Below are 23,617 nucleotides of genomic sequence, written 5' to 3' on the forward strand. Positions count from 1 at the left end.
GGTAGCCCTGACTGAAAAAGGAGTCAGTTCTATTGGGCAGATTTATCAAGAGTTTGCACTGGTGCAAAGTCACACAGAGATACAAAGGGTGCAACGTTTTACTAAAGTATTTACTTCAAGTAGCCCTAACAGTACCGTAAATAGAACTTTATGATGCCTTGCACTACTTTGTTTTAAATGTGAGGTCCCATGGGTGGTACGCGGATGTTCCCTCACTTCTACCCACAGTTTTTGACACAAAACCTTAACTACTAAAGTTGTTAGATAGGGCTTTACGCCTAAAAATAATGTCTCATTGAGGCAAAGCGCTAAGTAGGTGAAATTTTTTAATTTATCCTAATCTTTTACTACACAATCTATAGCACACATTTAATGCGTGAAAAGTTTGTGTAGGCATTACATTTTGTGCTGGAAGGGTAGGCTTTCAGTACAAAATCTATGCTAGACATCGCAAACACGCCCCTGCACCATTGCGCAAGGATGTGTGAGAGGTGCTAGGCAGCCAGCAAACTTCAATTATTTTATTATTATTATTATCCGGACTTGTATCACGCAACGAATCATTCCAGCGGGGATCTCTCGCCGCTTTTGGCGGCACAGTGCTATCGGCTAAAACAGGGATTACGGCTTTAGAAGAGCCAAGTTTTTAAGAACAATTAGCAAAGTATGACCATCACTTTGTAAAATTTAAGGACTTGACACTTTTAAGACCCAGTGGCAGGCAGGGTGAGAAACCTCAACTCCATCACTCTCAGGTCTTTCCAGTCAGGAACCCCCACCCATAACCTGGACTCTCCCAGACACTTTTGAGATGATTTATTTAAAGTAGTCCAATGCTGCACAGTAACCAAAGTTGCTGTACTGTGTTGTGCTGGCAGGAGTGAGTAGTGCAGAGCCATATCTAGTAAGATATTGAACTGCTGTTCTCTTACCAAGCGCAATTTCTGACTGCCTAGCCACATGCACACACCTTTGCACAAAAGTGCGAAGGTGTCGGTGAGGTCTATCAAAGGGTGTGTACTGGAAGGATAACCTTCCAGTACACAATTATAGCTCATACAGACATTAAAACCTTTCCCACTTAGTATTTGTGATGTATGGTGCAGCACTCGTGCAAAGTTCGAAAAGTCTGGAGAAACAATCCTTTTAATCCTACTTTGCATCTGCCTCAGAGAGGCAAATATTTTGGACTCTTAATATTTCTAAAATAGGTATTTGCATCAAAAACCATGGATCTTGGCATGGTAATACCCATGTACCACCTGTGGAACGCCCTACTGATGCAAAGTAGACAACTTTCCAGTGCAAATTGTTTTTGCTGGAAAGTACATAGTTTGCCATGAGTTTGCATCACTTTTTGAGACTTTGCACCAGCACAAAGCCCTATGACTCTTCTCAATAGCTCCTCTTCAAGGTCGTCAATGCCTTCCTCTATTCCCAGATATTTATATATTTATCATTTTCAGAAGCTTCTGCCAGGCTATATGAATGGCAGCAAATCTAGTGGTCTGAGCATATGACAGGTTTAGCAATGAATCATGAACGAAGTGGTTACATTGTACAGTGCTGTGCTTGTTTATAGCCATTGCATGACACAGCGAAGGACTTGTTCTGGCCGCCTGTGGTCTCATCTCTGTGTGCAGCACTACACCCCTGACCAGACATGTGCCTAGTCCTTGATTTACGCCCAAATGATTTCCTAGTTGGAGATTTCTTCACGATTTGACATGAATGTTTATGTCTGCATGCTTTATGTTTTTTGTGCTCTGCACATGTATTTGCAGGGAAAACATCGTCTGATAGTAAACATGTAAAAGCAATTACTTCCTGGACAAATATCAGAATAGCTACATAAAGTAAAACAAAGCAAACGATAACAGAAACACTTTCCATGTTCATCTGCACAGCATCCCTCTTCAAGCTATTTAATAATATTAAGTTTATTCAATCCAGAATTAGAATGAGAAGTATTTATGGCACCCTGTATATACCATCAAGAACAGGCGAGGACCCCTGAATACAACAATACTAGGCAGGGGAAGCAGGGAATAAATACCAACAAAAAACAGGAAAACCTCTCCTAAAAAACAATTAATATGTAGGTAATAAATCCATTATTTCTATATATCAACATTGTCCCACACAAGAATATTTATTGGAAAAACATATCACTTTTTTATTTTTATCCATCAATAGTAGCTTTTTCATAAAAATATATACAATACAATTCAATAAATTAGACATATCATACAGATTAATAGTTTTTTAGGAGAGGTTTTCCTGTACCCTGTGTATACCCACACAGCAGGAATCGTGAGTTGTCACTTGAGAAAAGTGACATAAAATGAAGGATACAGTGACGAGCACACCTCTTTTCTCATACATGTGGCGGATTACCTTCGGAAAATTGTGGGGGTGAGGTAGTGACTGCACATCATGGAATTCGGGTCTCTTCGCAAGCAGGGGTGCACGGGGATTGAAATTGAGCACCAGACTCAGAATCAAGCCAAATATACTGACTAGTACATAGGTGTGCTCTTGGGCATAAACAACTCAATATGTCTTAAATAATGCTTTCATTTTGAATCACATAACAGTGTCTAATCAGCCAGGTGGGCTGTCTTGTCTCCTAATCTGGCCACAAGCAAGACAGTGGTGTGGCGGCTTTCTCAAGCATTTATAAGGCTCACAACACATGTCCTCCTTTCACCCCTTTCTCTCCTTTTTAGGTCTCGCTGGAGTCAGCGCGTAAGCGCTGCTCTTGCGAGAAATTAAGTAAGTGCTTTAGAAGTGCTCCAGGCCAGCGATCAGCTTGCGAGAACGCGCAAAAGCGCGTGTGACGTGCACAGCACTTTTTGCCATCGCGCACGCGTGCGCTCAACTCACATTTTTATTGCCAATGCTTGTTACATTTTCGATCGATTCCTGACTGGCATTGCACCGACGTGCTTTATGTTCACCTACTCCAGGAAGCTGACGTCTAATAAGCGTTCTCAAAGGCACCAAAAGGCTGCTTTTAATCAGCCGCTTATTTATTGCTGGGACGCCAGTGTTTTGGTAGCTTTTGGATTTGAAGAGGACTGCGCTTTGTGTTCTGCACCTCTGGTAGGTGTTTTTTCATGTTTCACTCCCAGCACGCCAAATGGCTATATTTCACGCACTTATACACTGCAGGCGCCTTTTGGCCGTATTCGGTCGTTCTCTAGTCCTTCCATGGCTCATTCTCCTCTTTACTTCCAGTTCTTTATTTATCCGCTTGAGGGGCTTTATGCTTTCATTTACTTTACATATCACGCTCCCATTGGATTTCCCTATTTTCTTACATCTTTTAAACGGTTGGCACAAGCTTATTTCTTTCTCTTTTACCTCATGCCTCCTCACTCTTTTCATAATATGCACTATTACCGTAACCAGGCTATTTTGACACCTCTCTTACAAGCCTGCGGCATCTCTTTTATTCCCAGTCATCTTCTGCTAGGCGTGTTACTGTTACCATTCTTTGCGCCACACTACTTCTGCCAGCAGCAACTTGCGTCGGTCACCCGTTACATGGCCCCCCTACAATGCGTGCATTCTTCTTCATCTCTAATGCCACCTGCAACCCCTTCTGCCCCAGTTGTACTTTCAGCAGGCATCACGCCCCATGCGGACTTCTCCTTACGGTTTATATTTTCCCGAACTGTCTTCTATAACATGCCATTTATACATTGACTGCTCCTTAAGGTTCATATTTCTCTGCACATTTTGCTAGGATAGGTCTTGTTGATGCACACCGCTCCTTTTGGTTCATATATCACCGAATGATTTGCTACGCCTTCATCATTATTATCACTTTTCACCCTGAGGACCATACATATGCGTTTTTTATTCTAGCACTGTCTATTGAAATCTATGTTCTCTTCCCTCTATACATTCTAACTATTACACGCCAGCTCTCTCCCCATCACACAACCACACACACACATACAATAACACCCATGCACACACACACACCCACACCCACAAACACATAGTGTTCCACTCAGTTTTTCTTTTCATTAACTGCATAGGTCCCAGGGTAGACATTGCTCATGTGATTTTCCAATTTCCATGGAGTCCACGACTGAGCGAAACTTTTGTAAGAACATTAAACCATATATACGCAGGGAACCTTAAGATCATAAATTACTCCCATTTGAGCTGCAGGAAAGCACAAGGAAGGGGCTAACCATCATGACGTCTAGTCTGTCCAACTTTCATGTGTTTCACAGCATAGGGTATTTCTGATGTCTTCCCAGACAAGTGAGTAAGACTGCAGACTGAAGTCATTTAAGAAGAACCAGGGAATCCACTATAACAGGGGCAAAATTGTAATGTATTGAAAGTCATGGGTGCTCCCCAGCATGTGCTACATTCAGGCAGGACAAAAGTCAGTCTCTACCAGGCTTTTTTGCAATCTTATCTGGCACCGTTAAAACAGAGGTATCAGATCGCCTCAAATGAGCACTAGTCGCATTACAGAAGGACAAATTCAGATTTAGGTCATTTGCCCAAAATCACAGGATGTTTGAGCCTCCCGTCAAACTTGACCATGGTTCTCCAACTTCAAAGTCAGCCCGTCTAGCCGTTTAGCCACTGGAAGCTGTGAAAAGCATGGTGGCATGAAATATACTCGAGTCTGTCTCGATAGGCTAGTCCTTCCTTTTCAAACCCTCCCGCCCCCCTCGAGCAATTATGGGACCCACTGTATCCATTGTCCAGCAACAGAGGGTGGTTTTTAGGTCTCGGCTTGATCCAGCGCATGCGCTGATCTCGACCGAGACATTTTGGGGCTCTCAGAAATGCTACTTTGCCGGCGATCAGCTTGCTATAACGTGCACAAGAACGAGCACAAGAGCGCGTGCGCATGCTTTTTATAGCAAGCTTATCACTGGCAAAGAAGCATTTGCGGTGACGTGCGTGCACACCACTCATGTTTTTTTTTTCTTGCTTTTTTTTTTGTTCATTGCGACCCGGCCGCGCGGCCAATGCTTGTTGATCAGAGGCAGCTCTCACAAATCCAGCTTTGAATGAGCAGCAAGAAAGGTGCTTGTAGGTGGCCGAGAGGTAGGGGCTGCAGCACAGGAGAGGTCTGCACCAAGCAGCTCCTTGAGCAGAGTCATCCATTGAGATGTGAACAGCCCCTTAATGTGTCACTATGTATGCAAATTAAAGAGGGGCTTCGCGCATTCTCTTTCAGCCGGGGACACCAACTCCTCGAACCAGCTCTGTGGGTGTTCCTCTAGTCTGCACTGCCAGCCTCGCCACTCTCGGGTTTCGCCTCCGAATGCCCAACTGCTTGCCCCTACTCGCTCTCGCTTGCCCGTGCATAATGTACTCACAAGTGCATAAGCTACTCTTATGCTGTATAAAGTACACGTTGTCGGTTGCGAGTGACTTTGGGCGCATCACATTTCTTTGCTTTATGAATAATTAACATTTTGCACTTGCGGGAGATATGAATTTAATTTATGGCACGATCTGTCCTTTATGTTTCCGGAACGTCCTAAGTGGGACAGAAGACACCAATGTTGACCCAGTAATTTCTTTGTTGAAATCCTTTGAGTTGTACAAACGGTCTTGACCACGTGACGAAAACTAGTCAAAGCAACCGCTGTGTAACTATTGCTGTAAGTACCCGCTCATTGGATAAATGCCTTGCTGTTTCACAACACAATATGTGTACAGAGGGTTTATGCTTGGAAGTGTTTTCACCTCTTCAGGCTAAGTGCACCCTCTTTCTCTACGAAAGGAACGTATTTACATGGCAAACACTTCAAGCGATGTCATTACCTGTAGGTAAGTAGGCACTTAGAAACAGCATTGCAAAACGGATATTCCATCACACAACAATACTATACTGTCATTCACCGGTGGAATAAGAAGCCCAGAGTGCTCAAACGTAGATAATATTGTTTTACCACACACCCTTATATACTGTTACCAGGCGCAGGATGAATAGCAGCGTGTAGGGTGCTCTGCAAACAGCTGCAGACTCGCCTTGACTTTGAACTTTACAATGGCTAATCAACTGACTGTTAATTAGGCAGCAGAAGCAGGGGAAATATATGCATATCATGGATTTCTGTAGTACTTAATTCTTGCTTTTAAACCATTTAGTTGAGGTGTGTGGTCGTGATCCATGCCGAGTGGATTAGCACCTGACTGACTGGCCCAAAACATGGAAAGGGGATTAGAGGCATGCTCAACATATTATGATTAGCCAGCATCAGTATGGCAGGGTAGAAAATGCAGATTTTCTTTAGGAATATTATTTATCACATTTACTTGTGTGTCAGGCACACATCACTCCTGCACTTTTGACAAATGCACATGTTGGTTCCTACCCCCAGTAAGTAGCTAGGGGCCTGTAGTCAGCCACCATTCAAAGAGCCCGATGTTGTAACAAACAAGTTAATAAAAATGGAGGGTGCATCCCAACATTCGTCTCGAGATTCTTCATTGTAAACTCAGGGGCTTATTTATGAGCCCTTGCATCACTTTTGCGCCGCTAGTACGTCACTCTATCTATCGCCCTCACTCTATCTATCTATCTATCTATCTATCTATCTATCTATCTATCTATCTATCTATCTATCTATCTATCTATCTATCTATCTATCTATCTATCTATCTATCTATCTATCTATCTATCTATCTATCTATCTATCTATCTATCTATCTATCTATCTATCTATCTATCTATCGCCCTCACTCTATCTATCTATCGCCCTCACTCTATCTATCTATCGCCCTCACTCTATCTATCTATCGCCCTCACTCTATCTATCTATTGCCCTCCCTCTATCTAACTGTCGCCCTCCCTCTTCTATCTATCGCACTCTATCTATCTATTGCATCACCACAGCATCACTCAGCACCACCACAGCATCACTCAGGGGCATTACAATATCACTATGCGCTACCACAGCATCACTGAACGCCACAGCATCACTCGTCGCCGCCACAACATCACTCAGCGCCACCACAGCATCAATCTGTGCAACCATTTAACAACAACTGGTGCAAATATGTTCTCTCACTGTTTCAAGCTTTATTACAAATGTCACAAAAAGATGTTAATGTTTCACTTCTGTTCTTGGATTTTTCGTCACAATAAAATACACTGAACATAATCTTCACAAAGGTTATTTACAAAAGTTTCAGCTATTGCCGTTATACATTACAATAACTTTTGTTTAAGTATTAATTATTAAAAGAATTAAAAGCCATTGTTATTTGTAATATCAATTAATCTTAGTCACATAAATACAACACATATTGCATTACAAATGCTATAGGTGTCACATTTGCGAAAGTTAAAACTATTGGCATTGTAAATGACAAAGATATTAATTTCGCTATTTTCAAAACCAACAAATTAAATTAAAAAAGTTCTTATTTACAATACCAATAGCTCAAACTTTCCTAATGTGAGACCTATTGCATTGCAAATGCTTGTTTCTTTCTATCACCCTTTTTCTTGTTCTCGCTAAATCACGCCAGGTGGGGTTAGCTAAGCATATATTTCGAAGTACCAATGTAAACAATGTTGTAAAAACTACGAATGGCTAACCCTGTAACAGAAATGCTAATGTCTTTGCTTACAAAATTAATATTAAAAATACTTTGAAATAAAAATAAATGCTTCTCCAGTTTTGACTATTGCTCCCTAAATCCGACTTAAAAATACTCTCCGTTACTCAAGAACCATTAGAAAAAATCTCCTTCGATCAAAAAGCATATGCATTCTCCGATCCAAGACTGCTAACGTTCCTACACCTGGAAGAATAAAGGGATTGTTAATCGGAAGATGCACTCCTCCTGGGGTACCACACTAAAGTAATGTTTGTTATTCAATCCTATGTATATACATACTTGTGGAGACTTTTTGGGGCTATTCTCACAGAGGAACTTTCCCTTTTTACTTTGAGAATTTCAAGCAAAAGCTCTTCCTGAGCGAGTGCTCTCTCCCTCTCTCCCTCTCTCTCTTGTTAAAGCCAGTTTACAGCTTACTACTGCGTGAATGCAAATGTCACAATATCTCTGACGTACACAGAAGTGTTTTGGGACACTCATTGGTCCGTAGCATACAGCGTACAGGCCTCGGCAAGAAACTGGATATCCATGAACTCTACACATGTGTGTTGATTCGGATGGGGCACTGTCGTATCGTTATGCCTGACCTCTGTCTAAGGACAGGGCAGGCAAGTAGGAAGGGGCCCGGGAACCGGAAGAGGAAAAGGAAAACTGGGGAACAGGGCAGTACGTGCCAGGTAGTAGAAGAATAAAGACGTGCTACCTAATGCTCCGACTCCTGTGTCTCATTGCAAAGGGGTTTGGGACACTGGCCACGAGGGTGGGATCCCTGCAGGCCCACTGAAGATAAATGCAGCCCCAGCCGTCCGTGCACGGCCCGTGACCGGCGAGTATGCAGCCCATCACCCGGCAGCGCGAAAAGAAAAGATCGGCAAGTCGGGAGCTGCCGAGAGCGTGCGAGCCAGCGCGAAAGGCGTAACAGAAACAAGAATTGCAGCGGGAGCCAATCCGCTACAGCCCCCCCCGGTCAAAGGTGATTGTGGCAGATTTCACACCCCAGACGCGGCGCGAAGAGAACGGAAGCACTGATAACGACCCCAGCCCGGCGAGTGGGCACAAGGCGGTAGAGAATACTGGGGTGAGTCCTATATTTTGAATGAAGGACACTTGCAGCAAAGCATAACCTCTGAAATAAAGCAAGGCTTAAACAGTGCAGCGTCCCAAGAGGCGGCCATTTTGAGGTCAGGCGCTGGCCATAGACTCTACATGATTCTGAAAAGGCGGCCATTTTTAGGTCAGGCGCCACCAAAGTCACAGCCTATAAGCCATTAAAAAGAAGCGGGAAAGCTCAGAGACACTGAAAATCAAGTCACAGGAACGCACGGGGTGACGAGAGTATATCATAATGTCTATCCCCAGCTCTACAAGCATCTCAGGAGGAGCAACGGCTCCGACCAACCCACCAGGCCCAGAAGCCCCAGGCAACCCAGCACTGACACCCCAGACGCACATGGGGGTACCTTATTTATGGCCACCGGAACCCCTGGAACTGACCCCTGGCAATAGCATGGGACCTAAATGGAAGAGTTGGATCGAGGACTTTGAAGACTACATGACTGGGTCGCAAGTACAGGATCCCAAGCAAAAACTTATAGCCCTACGCAATTTAGTAGGTAAGGATATAGCGCAAATCATTAAAGAATTGCCAAATGCAGCTACTGCCCCTTACGACGACGTGAAGGGAGCCCTTGACAGAAGATTTCTACACAAGCGTAACTTGGACTATGAAAGCTACATGTTCAATCTAGCCACCCAAGAGAAAGAGGAGCGCATGTGTGACTTCATTGTGCGTATCAGAAGATTAGCGCGCCACTGCGAGTTCGATGACTTCAACACTGAAGATGCGTTACGACTCCGCATAATTGAAGGCTGCCAATCAGAGTCGCTACGCCGGCCGCTACGAAAGAAACACTACACTCTTGAAGAGATTGAAGAACTAACGAGAATCAACGACCAGGCAGAAGACTACGCTACCATCAGCTATCCTTTAAGAGAGCTCACACGTCAGGGTCAACCATTCACGTGGTCTACCATGTGTGAACAAGCCTTTGTCGAGATCAAACAGGCCGTTAGCTCAGCCATCAATCTTGCCTATTTTGATACCAGGAAAAGAACGGAAATCACAGTCGATGCTAGCCCAGTAGGTCTAGGCGCCATCCTGGCGCAATATCAAGAAGATTCAGATCAACGCCACATCATCGCGTATGCCAGCCGCAGCCTCACGGATACCGAGAAAGCATACTCTCAACCAGAGACAGAAAGCCTGGCGGTGGTGTGGGCGTGCGAACATTTTCATCTCTTTGTATACGGGAAGCATTTCACTATTATCACTGACCACCAAGCACTCGTCACCATATTTGGCAACCCCAACGCCAAGATGCCACCGCGCATTGAACAATGGGGACTACGTCTCCAGGACTACATATATACCATTATCCACAAGCCAGGGAAAGCAGAAAATCCAGCTGACTACATGTCCCGACACCCCTAACCACTCACTGGTGTGGTGCACTCCCTGGCGGAAGAATACATTCATTTTGTCATCTGCACCGCCTGTCCACCTACAGTCCCACTGGAAGCCATCCGGGACGCATCAGCACAAGATCCAGTCCTACAAGATGTCATGGCCCGTGTACGCAGCAACTCCTTGCGCCATGTAAAGGACTCATCTCAAGATTCCAGTCAGCACACCCGTGACCTGGTAGCATACAAGCATGTCCAAGAAGAACTGTCCATCAGTGACAAAGGTCTACTCCTGAGAGGGGGGAGAATCGTAATCCCTCAAAAGCTACGTCAAGGAGTAATCAACCTCGCACATGAAGGCCACAGAGGCATTAGCGCCACAAAGAAGGCACTACAGGAACATGTCTGGTTCCCCATGCTAGATCAGATGGTGGAGACGACTCTCAAAGACTGCGTACCATGTCAACTAGTGAGTCGCGAAGAACCACCCGCTCCCCTCTAAGTGTCAGAACTGCCAGAAGGGGTATGGCAACAAGTCGCCATCAACTTCTTTGGTCCTCTAAAATCAGGTCAATACATTGTTGTTGTCATTGTTGAATACTCCCGATTCCCATTCCCCCATCTAGTGTCATCCACCAGAGCGACCGCAGTGATTCCAGTGATCGATGAAATCTTCGCAGCATGGGGCATCCCGCTGCGAGTCAAATCTGACAATGGGCCCCCATTCAACGTCCATGAATTCACAGAGTTTGCAGAACATCTCAATTTCAAGCACCAGAAAATCACACCACTGTGGCCTTAAGCTAATGGCATGGTGGAACGCTTTATGGGGACTCTGAAAAAGGCAGTTCAGCAAGCAGAGTTAACTCACCGAGACATCCAACAAGCCCTGAACGAAGGACTACGGGCATATCGCACTACGCCGCATAACACCACCAATCAGTGCCTAATCACTGTGATGCTAGGAAGGACTCCCCGCACTCGACTGCCCACACTGGAGAGCACACTCCAGTCACGGAATGTGAACATTGATCATGACACACTAGTCAAGATAGGCCGTGGAAAGAAACTACAAATGAAAGCGTATGCAGACCGGCGCAGACGAGCCAGAGACACTGACATCCAAGAGGGAGACTGGGTAATGGTACGGAATGACGGAAGAACAAAAGCAGATAGTCGCTACCTCGCTCATCCCCTCAAAGTCAGCAGGTGAAAAGGAACCATGATCACAGCAGAGGCTGACCACAAACGGATCACTAGAAACATCTCACACTTCAAGAAGTGCAATTCCAATAGCCATCATGAGGCCCAGCCACGTGAAGCCTTCACTGACTTAATGAGCCAAAGTGAGAACAGTGACCGAGGTCATTACAGCCCAGCAAGATCTGATGATGCCACAGATCGTCACGCCAGGGCACCAGAGCAATCAAATCGCCTGAGAAGACAAGTAAGAAGGCCAGCATGCCTCATCGAAGAGATATGAGAGACAGTAAGACTTTGTACAAAAGGGGGAGGTGTCGTATCGTTATGCCTGACCTCTGTCTAGGGACAGGGCAGGCAAGTAGGAAGGGGCGGGGAACCGGAAGAGGAAAAGGAAAACCAGGGAACAGGGCAGTACGTGCCAGGTAGTAGAAGAATAAAGACGTGCTACCTAATGCTCCGACTCCTGTGTCTCATTGCCAAGGGGTTTGCGACAGCCACTGACTGCCGCAGGGTAAATTTAAAGAAGGATGGGAAAGAAAAACAGTGAGAAATAGAGAAAGCAAAGAAGAAAAGTAACCGGCAAGTGTGAGCTCAAAAAAGAGGTAGTGTAGGTGGTGGTGGAAGAAACAAGCATCAGGTGGAATCAAGATGTGGCAGCCTTGATGTTTGGCATTCCTGGAGCCATATTATATATACAGTGCAATCTCCTTGATTGCGCCGCGCTCACCTTTAAAAAACTACGCCCGGCGCAATCAAGGAAATTGCACCCTATTAGGGTCAATGCGCAGCCCAGGGCAGCCGCAAACTTGTGCTGCCCTGGGGGCAGCGCATTCATATGAAAAATGGAGCGGCTGCTTTGAAGTCGCTCCGTGTTTTCACAGGGCAGGCAGCACACACCTGTACTTTTAAATGGGATTAGAGATCCCCTTGCAGGAGGGTGCAGTGAGTGACTGCACCTGTCTGGAAGGGGATGCCTGGGGAAGTCCATGGGACCACCTTTCCCAACTCCAGAGGGATGCAATCAGGGGTTGCACTGACAGTGCGCCACCATTTAGATGGCGCACTGTCAGTATGCATTCTCAGAGCTTCTTTGCCTCTGTGCCCGTTCCTGTTATACGGCACAGGCGTGGAGGCAAAATGATTCTCTCATTTGCATGGGGCCACGCCCCTATGCAGATGAGGGAACACCCCCTTGAGGAAGAGCTGCCACTGTATGCACTGTATGTGCGCCAGCGCTTTCAGTATTACAGAAGGAGGCGCATAAGCGTCTGCGGCCCCTTCTGTAATACCACAGGCGTACAAAGCGGGCGAAATGCCCAGTGTGCACCCGGGGCACTTCTATAATATGGCCCCCTGGTATTCAGCAGCTCTAACTGCAGTTTCCTAAGAAAATCTTTGGGCTTTTACACTTATTTCTTTACAAAATAAGCATTGGTTACCCCAGTGTAAAGGTTTGGATTTTTTTTTACCGAATTCCATAGAAAATCGAAAGGAATAGCACTATCACTCCTGTGCCACCGGAAACATGTTTACAACATCGTTGGTATTTTCCATACATACCATCCTGATTTTTGGTGAAATAGTGGTGGCGTTTTCAATGGTTGCATAAAAGCACAGCAGCGAGTAAGGTCCCCAGCACATGACCAGCGTCTTCACTGGCAGACCGGTGTTGAACTGCAAAGGAAATAACACAAGTAAGTCTGTATATCTTGGCAGACAGGCAGCACTCCTGGAAAATTCTGGATTATTCAAGTTGACTAAGGCCCTCATTACGAGCTACCAGGTAATAAATGTGATATTTATCGCACCTGATAAAACAGAACTCCACTGAGTTGTAATTTATTTCCCACCTACCTTTAAAAGGCGGCCTTAGTCAAATGAAATAATGTCACTAAGGAGAAGGCACACTAATGATTTTTAGGATTTCAGAAGTTCGATCTGCAGGAATAAGGTTCAGGCCATTTTTAAATAATCCTGCAGTTGCTTAATTTGCTCACCTACAATGAACGTAGGGCCTCAAAATGTTCGTGAATTATGCCCTCTCTTTATAAACTTGCTTCATCAGCATTGGCTCTATCCTTGTTGTTCCACAAGCCCCAGAAGAGGGAAATGCCAACCCGCTTCTAAATTTGAACATCAATTGTTCCTTTCGAATTAGAGAGTGACAATTGCTGTACCCAGGGCTTTACGTGGAAAGAAAAAAACGATGGGCCTCATTTATGAGGCCGTACGTCACTTTTAGGCAGCTGGTGCGTCACTTTTTGTGACGCACCAGTGGCATAAAAAATGCGCCTTGTTGCGCCATATTTACAAAGTGAGGCATCTAGGTAGATGCGTCACTTTGTAAACCCCTGCGCCACATTATACCAGCGCCAGGTATAATGTATGCAAGGGGGGCGTATTGACGCAAGGAAGGGTCGTAGAAGTGACGCAGTGAAATCTATGAGATTTCACTGCGTCACTTTTAGGACGCCGTTGCGTCAAAATCTTGCGCCTGCCTCACAGCAGGCGGAAGACTGACGCAGGCCCTTTCACATGGGGCTTACCCCAAGTGAAAGGATGCATTGCTGGAGTTGCACCACTTTTGTGACACTCTCCAGCAATGCGTCACTTTTGCGCTTACAGATACGTCAGAAATACTGATGTATCTGTAACTCCTAGCGACATGATGCGTCATACATTAAATATGACGCATCAGGAATGTCGCAAGGATTGCGCACTGAGAAGTGACGTATCGCTGCTTTCACACAGCGATGTGTCATTTCTCATAAATGAGGCCCCATGAGTTCTTTCAAAGGGGCATGGCCGGTATAATTAGGGTGTGGCTTAAAGAATGTAGGCTAAAAATCTGTGCTTAGCATAGTGTGCCGTCTAAAAGGTAATTTGCTGCTTCTGTCATTGCGTCCAGACGTATAATATAAGAAGTAACGTTACACCTACAACAAGCCGGGGCTATTGGCCTTGCTAATGGTTGTTAGTTGCATAAAATAACCAAGCAACAACTATGGCTTTGTTGTATAGAATATTGAAAATGCTTCTTTTATGAAATTATGAGATAATGAAAGAATTATAACGAGTCTCTTTGAAATTACATCAAAGGCAGTGAACGGTGTACTGCTGCAGAGATAAGGTTATTTTTTTCATACTGAGGGTGAGGGCAAAAATAGAGAGCCTGAAAGGGACCCTTCTCAGCAGGGCCGGTTCTAGGATTTTTGGAGCCCTGGAGAAGTGGCCCCTCTAATTTACATAAGTGACACCTTCAGGGCTCGGGAAGCTGCGTTGTGCAGACTCCTCCTGGGCCGCAGCTCCCCTCGCTGTCACTTACAAGCACCTCTTTCACAGCTCATATCGGGCTGAAGGTGTGAGAATAGCTTGAGGGCTCAGAGTTAAAACAGTGCAGACTGTTAAGTGCTGACAATGGGCGTCCCGCAGTGTTTGAATGGGCAACCAGGCAAGAGGCCTAATTGCAGGATACACCTGCAATTAGGCCTTCTTGCAACTGGCACAATATGAAGTGTCCCCCTCCCCTAGGCCTCCCCACACTATCTCTGAGAGGCCCAGGGAGGGGGCCCCTCCTGTGAGCTCAATTGCAAACAGACACCTTTCTTCAATGAGATCGGCTGGGCCACAAGAGGTTTGATGGTGTGTTGCACTGGTGCGGGGCCAGTGCTGCTGGGCTAGGAGTGAGGCCCTGGGCAGCTGCCCATGCTGCCCAAGTCTAGCGCCGGCCCTGCTTCCCAGCACCTGCTTCCTAGAACCTTTTTCTGTAATTTTTTATTGTATAAAAAAATATGTAGGACCCGGCCCACTTCAAGCCTAGGCTGTACCTGTCATCAGAATCTTTGAAGGGTACACTGCAACTCTGCTGCCTTCGTACACAGCACCATTCTAACACGGCTTGTCACCCGTAGTTTTCACCATGTCTGTCTACTCTACAGGAAGAAGGGATGTGGCCTGGTAAGGGGGCTGGTCATCACTGGCGAGTTAAGCTTTGGGCCCCCTGCTCTCCCTGAACAGCCACAGCTAGCCCTGCCTTATAGCAATAAGGAATTCATCTTGTGTTTAGTCCCATGTCCTGGGAGATTTTAATTGAAGCCACCTGTGTAGATCTTTAACCTGAGCTGAAAACCCCTTCTGTTGAGGGGTTTAAAGGTCACCTTGTGTGTGCCACTTCACCAAGTGGCCGCATCATAAGACACACAACCTTTTATCACACAGCAGCATCGTTATAGTTGGCAGCCAGCTCACATGAGACACATCTGGTCCTTAATTCACATCCAACAGTCATTTGGAGTCAAAAGATTAAATGTTAAAATGTCATCGATATGGACCCTTTTGGGCACGTTCGACAGGTCCGGAGTCATGTGTGCTATTTAGACAGCGAAACAGTTAACTGATCAACTAGAAAACCTATTAGCAATATGAAATACAAATATTTGTCATACTTTTTAACAAAGGTTAAAACAATCATTTGCAATGCAATAGGTCTTGCATTTACGAGAGTTTGAGCTATTGGCATTGTAAATTATAATGCCTTTTATTTATGTGTTGTTTTCAAAACAGATAAATAAAAGAGATTGTCATTTATAACGCAAATAGCTTAAACTCTCAACAATGGGAAACCTATTGCATTGCAAATGCGTTTTGCACCCTTGCTGTAAAGATTTTTTTAAAGACAATAGAAGAGAGCGTGTCCTGTCAGCAGGCAGGAAAAAGCTATTTGAGAAAAATAGGGCTCGGAGTCTGTAACTAAAGCCTACAGAGTAATAACACACTAACAGGGGGTGTCCTCATGGGAGGTTACAAAATAAGACAAGGTGGTACTAAGCTATTGACCAATGAAAAGTCACAGTTTACAATGGACAATAACAAGCCAATGAAAAATATGGGCGTGGAGTGGGTGGCGCTTTAAGGCCATACCTGAATACAGCATGCCTCGCAGAGTAGCGCATGTGCTGCTCAGGCTCGACCTAAAAAGAAAGGTGCAGACCACCACCACCAGTCATCCGAACAATTCAAAATGATGGTAAAACATAAGCAATTCGAACATGTTTGTGAAACTGTTTTAGTGGCAGGTGATTTCATTCTGGATGTGTAAAACCATTTTAGAACGGGCTTTTCTTCACGGAAGGGATTCAGAAAAGTGATATGTGGAAATGTGGAAAGTTGAGCACAACAGTGTCAATGGGGTTATTAAATAGGCATTGCACTGTAGCGTTGATATTATGTGCATTAGGACCTTTCTGGCTCTGGCTGTGCTCTTAACAGGAATTACGAAATCTGCTGGGAGGTGTTAAGGTGTGGTTATAAATGTTATGACTCAATGCGTGCAGTGTGTGATCTTATGCGATGGAATAAAGACTTCTGCTATGGAACTCCATGTGTGGTGTGCTCATTTGCATGCTCCCTGGTGGGAGAAGACACCACATGTACCACAGCAGACTGAGGGGCTTTGCCTGATTCACATTGAATCAACGCTTGTATATTCCTTAAAGAAGTATGATTTTTAAAAGATTTTATGTAATGCGGAGAAGCACAGTAATGTGTAATCTTGAAAATGATGAGTGAGGTAGAAATGAAAGAAACCATATTTATTTGTGTTCCTGTTCATAGTGCAAAATTGTCACCTTGCTGCCTCATTGATCACTTTTATGGAACCATGTTGTGCATAGTTATTTTGATAAATTTATGGTGACATATGCAATCACACGTACTTTGTAGGGGCACAAAATATGATAAAAAATGTTTTTCCGCTGTTTGGAACTTTACCTCTTTTTCTGCCTGGTTCTGTGAGTTAAACACTCTGGGGCATATTTATAATGCCCATGTGGCACCTTTACATCGCCTGAGCGTCACTTTTGTGACCCTCCAGAGTGCAGTGTGCCAGCCCATATTTACAAGGTCCTTTACAGCCACACTGCATGACGTTTCATGGTCTTGTAAATATTGCCCCCTTTCACGTATTACTGTGTGTGAAAGGGGTGTTCCGTGGGTGTTGCTGTGGGTGTTACCAAGCAACACCCATGGAATCTTACACATTCTAAGATATAAAAGGTTTCGTAAACCTTGCATCGTAAATGCGTCAGATTCTAACACCTCCCCATGGGAGGAGTTAAAGTTGCGCAACAAGGAGAAATACCTTTATTTCTCCTCGACTTTTGCTCTTTCTATGTGTGCTCCATTCTGCAGCACAAATAGAGGAAGTAAAATGCTATCAATGATAGTTTTTGTGCAGAAAGCTGCCCCTTCCTTCACAAAAACAATCACCCTGCAACACAAGAACCCTTGCACCATGGTGCAAGATGGCCTGCGTTGGCGCTAGACAGACAATTGTGCACCAGAGCAGAGGCAAGCACAGGGATGCGTCGTATTGCTGTATATATGACGCATCCCTGCACTTTCATAATGACGCAGTTCGGCGCAGCAAGATAGCTTTCCGCGTCATTTTGTAGTAAATATGGCCCTTGGTGCGTAGATAGACCGTGATCTAAAGGTCGAGTTCAACTCCCTGCGCTGTCAGCTCGCAATCCATTTGTCTGAGGTCTGTAAATCGAGTAGGACCACTGTTTTTATAGCGCTCAGAAACAGTAGAAATGTGGAATGGAGCAGTGTATAAAAACAAGGTATCAAGTAGTAGTGAGCGAAATGTCAGGCCTAACAGAACGTATTATAGGATACTGGAGTTGTGACTTTTACACAGTGAATTTGCACTGTATTTCCACCCTGCACATATGCATTGGGGGTAAAAAAGTATACATTTGAGGAAGCGGCGCCCCTCTACCCCTTTTTAAACGTCCACCGGAGTGTAAAATATGAGAATGAATGTTGGCATGCTTAAGCAATGTTAACAATAACTTCATGTTCGGGTGGGTACATTACATCATGGTCACATTACAGAACTGGTGTGAGCCTTTGTCGAGAACCTGCCTCTTCAGAAATGTTTTCCTTTCTTCTTAGTACATTTGGGCTTAGTCTTAGATTTTGGGGAAGGAGGGGGGGGTAGTTACCCTGCAAGGCAAATGCTTATGACACCGTTAAAAGATCACAGTACATTTTTGGCTAATTTTCCTACCTTGTGCTGACCGGTTTTCTTGAACTTCTGCTCCACTGATTGGTAGGCCGTCAGCATGATGAAGAGTGGAATTACAAACTCGAAAAAGGCCAGTGGAAATAGATAAGAGATGAAATTTCTGCCAAGGGAAAAACACATATTTAATTCTTTCAAGGCAGGTTCTGTTAACGACTCCTGAAAAGTGGAAAGCAGATGCAACAACAGCGCAAGAAAAAGCTTTTTGAGGTCAGTAATAATACAATCACATGTCCCGGTAATACAGTTATTTGCTATAATTAATTTATATCCTATTTCAGATGGAACATAGGAATGTTCACAGCTTAGCATCTTTGTTTTGTCAATCCTTTGCCTGGTGCGTCCGGCACCGATTGGGGGTAGAGGGTGGACACGTGAAGTAGGTTAGGGGGGAAGGGGGAGGGAGGGGGGAAAGGGGGGGGGGGGTGGAGGGGAGGGGCGGACGCATGGAAAGCGGCTATGTAAAATTTAAATTAAAAATGTAAAACATACCTTTTCTCTGCTACCTCGCCCGTCTCTCCTCTATAGTCCTCCTTTGCCTCGGCCACAGAAAGCACACACAGGCTCCCAGTCAGCCAATCATTACGCTGCAGTTGTGATCGGTCTGAGCGCCACTTTTCGGCGCTCAGATACTCACTGGAAGCCTGGGCATATTTTCCACGTAGGCTGTAATGCAGCCTGCATGGAGAACATGAGAAGTACTCAAGACTGTTTTGGGTGGTCCCTTCCAAGCAGTCATTGCGCACTTTAGGAGAGTGCTACCACTCCTCCCCTGCCCCTTCCCCCTCACGCAAAGGTGTGGGCGGCAGTAGGAGAAAATAAAATGATAATAACCCTAGTTTCTGTCTTTCACTGCTAAAAAGCAGTGGGTGATGCTCCGCTGCCTTAGCGGAGGAGCCGCCACTGTTGTTTGCTCATCTATTTCCTATGGAACTTTGCCTGCTGCTTCCTAGTATTGAACATCTGTAGGTCTGCTACATGCCCTTCAATTCACATCTTCCACGAGCACTGACAGTTTATCAGTAGGTTTCACAAAAACACTAAGGGGTCCATTAGGTTAGCGGGCAGATCACCACAGCTCGTATGGCGGTGGCGATCTGCCCGCTAAAAACCACTGTCCGCTCTGCATTTTCCCCCTGCCACATTACCATGGCAGGGGGGACCCCGGCGGATGGAAAGACCGTCCGCCGGTTTTTCGCCTGGTCGACTCTGCAACTAACATGGTGGCGGTGTCTGGGAGACACCACCATCCATATTAGCATAAATGCGGGGGTTGTGCCTTTGCCACCACGGAAAGGCATGCGGTTTTTGCCATTGGGGTCCCATAACCAGCCCCCAGGGATTCAGGGGGCTGGGGGGTGCACATGGGGGGTACCTATTGTATCCCCCTGCAGTTCCATGCACAACATGGCAGGCACCTCACGGTGCCTGCCACGTTGTGCATGGAAGTGCACAACATGCCATCCTGGCATTGCGGCGGGCGGTGCTGAGAGCACCGCCCGCCGCAATGTCAGGAATGCAGGATGCGTCCGCCAGTGTGGCGGGTGCATTCTTATGTCTGCAATGGGACCCCCGCACCAATGTCGGCTGTCCAAATCCATGAAAGGATGGCGGGTGGATCCTTATGAACCCCTAGGCATACAAATTACCTGAGTAAGTAGGTTAATGCATGTTACAGTTAGTTGATAGAATTGTTTGCATTGTTTGATGTTAATGAGTTCACAAGCACTTGGTAACAGTTCCAAGAAAACAAAGGACAGCTTATGTATGTTGGCTATACTAACATCGTTACCACAAATATCCGTTCCCTGATTTGGAGCTCTGGATATCTGTTAGGGCCTCACACCTTTTACAAAGTCAAACCGAGTTTAACCTTAGTCAGAATCCATCCATTCAATATTATCTTAATTGCATAAAGGTTTTCAGAACATTAGCATCATCATTTAGTTGAGGACCTCTTCAAGGCACATAAGGCACTAGTAAAAAAAACAGGGGGAGGTAAGAGGTAAACTTGACATTAAGGTCCATCCTCCTACTGATTAATTTATAAAAACAAAAGAAGGCCTGTCCATTCTGGCATAGATTAACTCTTCACAAAGATTTATATTTTGGAGGAGGGAGTGCACGTGCCCCCCCTTCATAGGCCTATATAGGCCCTGGAGTCCCCATCCTCCGGACTTGGTTCATTGTAAAGGTTGAGGGGGGCATGTGGCCTCCCTCCCAGGCCATTTTGGGCCCCAGGGACCCAAACCCTTCAGGGCAAGGCTGCATGGTTAAGAATGAAAGGGGCACATGGCCCTCCACCCTAGGCCGATTTCAGCCATTCGGACCCCATCCCCCAGAACGGCTCAGGCTATGTCCCAGGGAGCCTACCTGTGAGACATAGCAGTTTCCCTGCGTGCACTGGCACAGTAAGGAAAACCTGTGTTTGCTCTTGTTTGACTGGAGATACTTCAAATCGCCAGCTAAGTGGGAGCAAACATCAAGTCTGCTCCCACCATACAGGAGCTTAAAAAATGCTTCTGACCGCTGCGAGCGGACTTTTATCTGCTTACTTGCCCGCAGTAAAGTGTATATAGGCCTTTTTATTGGACCACTAAAACTTTCCAGACAGCATCTAAAGTGACCGGCAAACTAGTTTTGAAAAGTTTGTGAAGATTCGTCTAACGGTGATAAAGGTATATATAATACATATATGAGTGTGTGCGTTTTGTGTGTGTATAGTGAGATAAAAGTGAGAGAGACTGCGGAAACTGTCTTATACTATATCTACAGGACCGCATAAAGTTGACACAAAAATGTTTTCGACAAATGCTTCTACTTTTCCATGGCTCTGAAAGAAAAATGCTCTTGCAACGCAAGCCTTGCTCAAGAACCACATTCGAACAGCACATGATGCTAGCTTAGCCACATGAGCTTGAGCCTACCACACTGCTACGTGCTCATCATTAGACTGGATATTGCAAACACTTCAATGGATAGGTACAGAGGCTGGTACATTGCATTAGCCTGGACAGTCCCAAAGTGTCACGCACACCAGACACTTGGGCAGCCACACTACATCTCAGACCATAAAAGGTATCACCCAGTTTAGGCCTCTTTTGATTGGACAAAATGTATTATGCTTAACCTGAATTGCATACACGATGACATTCTTCCTTCTGTGGTTTGTATCAGTAAAAACAGTGAAAGACTTCTCCTCTTGGGACACTCAGCAGCTATGCTGACTGTCTCCATGCTGCACGTATTGCCTTGTCTTGTTGACCTATAATACATTCTATCCATCTTATGTGCTGACAGAGAGTTGGTATTATTTGTTGTAGGCTTCTACAAAACAAAAGTATATCGATAAATATTGATATAAATATATGAACATATATATTGTGATGGTCTTGAGATGTGGTGCTCAGAATAATACTTCTTTAAATAATAAATCTAGGGGGCCGTGGCCTAGCGGGCTAACATGGCGGACGTGGTTTGGAATAGCTCCGTCCCGCCTGCCGAATATCTGCTGAATTATCCTGCTCCCCCACGCTGCTGTGCAGTCCTGAAGCGGGATGCAGGTGGATAGACTGCAGGTGAGGCTCAGGTGCGGTCCGGTGGATCCCGAGAGAGTCTGGACGGCCGACTGCGGGAGATATCAGACTGAGGCTTGTCCACGATGCGGCAGCCGGGGCCTCGATTTTCAGGTCCCCAGCCGCGGCACATGAGAAGCGGCAGTTGGAGGAGTGGTTGCGGCTAGTGAGCTGGCGCTCCGACCCTCGTGGGCAGAGACCCGAGGCCTTCCCTGGTGGCATCCGGAGGTGTGTGGGCTGCCACGGGGGGCTATATCCTTCCTGGGCTTTGATTTGGAACCCGGTGGCCGTCCGACCGGAAGAAGACCGCGAAGCCGGGATCCACAGTTTGGAGCCCCCTTGGCTTCGTGAGGGCTCGGGGGGCAGGCCGGCCCTTGAACACTGGTGCTGTGCCGGGCCACACGAGGCTTGAAGAGACACTGGACACCTTGGCGGTACGCAGATGGGGAAGATCTGCAGTCAGATGGTGGGCCGGGGCTGCGGGACGCCCTCGTAGTCGGTGGGGGCCTAAGGGATCCTGCACTGGATGTACCCCCGGAAGCGCCTACAGCGCCAAGAATAGCGAGCACTGGACATCCTGCTTGTGCTTTTTGCTCATGGTGTGTGGCCCCCCGGGGTGGCAGCGGGGGCCCCCCCAAAAGAGAACTTGCTGATCGGAGGCGGAGTGACCCCCGGAGCTGAGGCCTGCGGCGTGAGCCGGAGCAGAGTGTTGGGCGCAGTTTGGTTGATAGGCCTGGCATGTTAGCCTTGGAGGCCGTTGGCTTCTGAGAGGTACCTACAAACACGGTGGTAGCCCAAACAGTGGAGGAGTGAGGCACGAAGTACTGGCCCCTGGTACTGGAGAGGGACCCAGCAATAATTACCGAGGGGTGATCCTATGCTCTGACACATCTGGAGGTAAGCAGTGTGGGCCCTGGTTGGCGGACCATCTGTGCTGGTTAGTGCCCCAGAGTGCCGGCCGTGATGACACTTGGAGGGAGCGGAGGGGGTGCCGCGAAGCATGGGCCCATCGACAAGTATATAGGACCTAATGGGGGTGCCAGGGCAGCGGGGGGGTCTGCGAACCGCGGACCTGATAATGCCACGCTACTAGCCGCTATAACCCAATCCTGAGACGCTCTGTATCCAAAAATTGGGGCTGTAGGAGTGGACGTCACCCTGCTGCGTCAACATCTGCGCAACGCAGTGGCCCGCATCACGGAAGCCAAAACGAGGATATCGGGGGTAGAGGACGACGTGGCGACCCTGAAGCGTAAAGTCACCAACATGGAGAGTGTGCAGAAGAATTTGGCGCTTCGGGCCGAGGATGCAGAAGGTCGGGCCCGACGGAACAACCTGCGCTTTGTGGGGCTCCCGGAGGGCTGTGAAAAGGCCAATATGGAGGCATTTCTGACACAATGGCTAGCGAGTTGGCTCCCTCCGGACTCCCTCTCAACCTGCTTTATCATTGAGCGGGCACACAGGGCCCTGATTCAGAAGCCGCCAGTTGGGTCCTGCCCCAGACCAGTGATTGCCAAATTACTAAACTATCATGATCGGGACACTATCCTGCAACAGGCATGGGTTAAGGAATCTCTCCTCTATGAGAATCAGCGGATTCTTATCTTTCCTGACTATACTAAGATGGTGCAACAGCAGCGGCAATCATTTATGGCGGCCAAGGCTCGACTAC

General features: G+C 46.3%; 1 protein-coding gene across 1 annotated transcript in view; it reads right to left on the reverse strand.

Annotated features, from left to right (window-relative positions):
* The window catches only part of RGR (retinal G protein coupled receptor), a 192,687-nt gene that overhangs the window by 16,127 nt on the left and 152,943 nt on the right, over positions 1-23,617 (reverse strand). Inside the window, exons 5-6 of the mRNA XM_086920152.1 lie at positions 18,356-18,473; positions 12,844-12,957 (exon numbers count right to left, since the gene is read on the reverse strand). Coding sequence (XP_086776278.1) covers positions 12,844-12,957; positions 18,356-18,473 — 232 coding nt within the window. The remainder of the gene's footprint in view (positions 1-12,843; positions 12,958-18,355; positions 18,474-23,617) is intronic.

This window comes from Lissotriton vulgaris, chromosome 5 (genome assembly GCF_964263255.1).
Source record: "Lissotriton vulgaris chromosome 5, aLisVul1.2, whole genome shotgun sequence".
NCBI lineage: Eukaryota > Metazoa > Chordata > Amphibia > Caudata > Salamandridae > Lissotriton > Lissotriton vulgaris.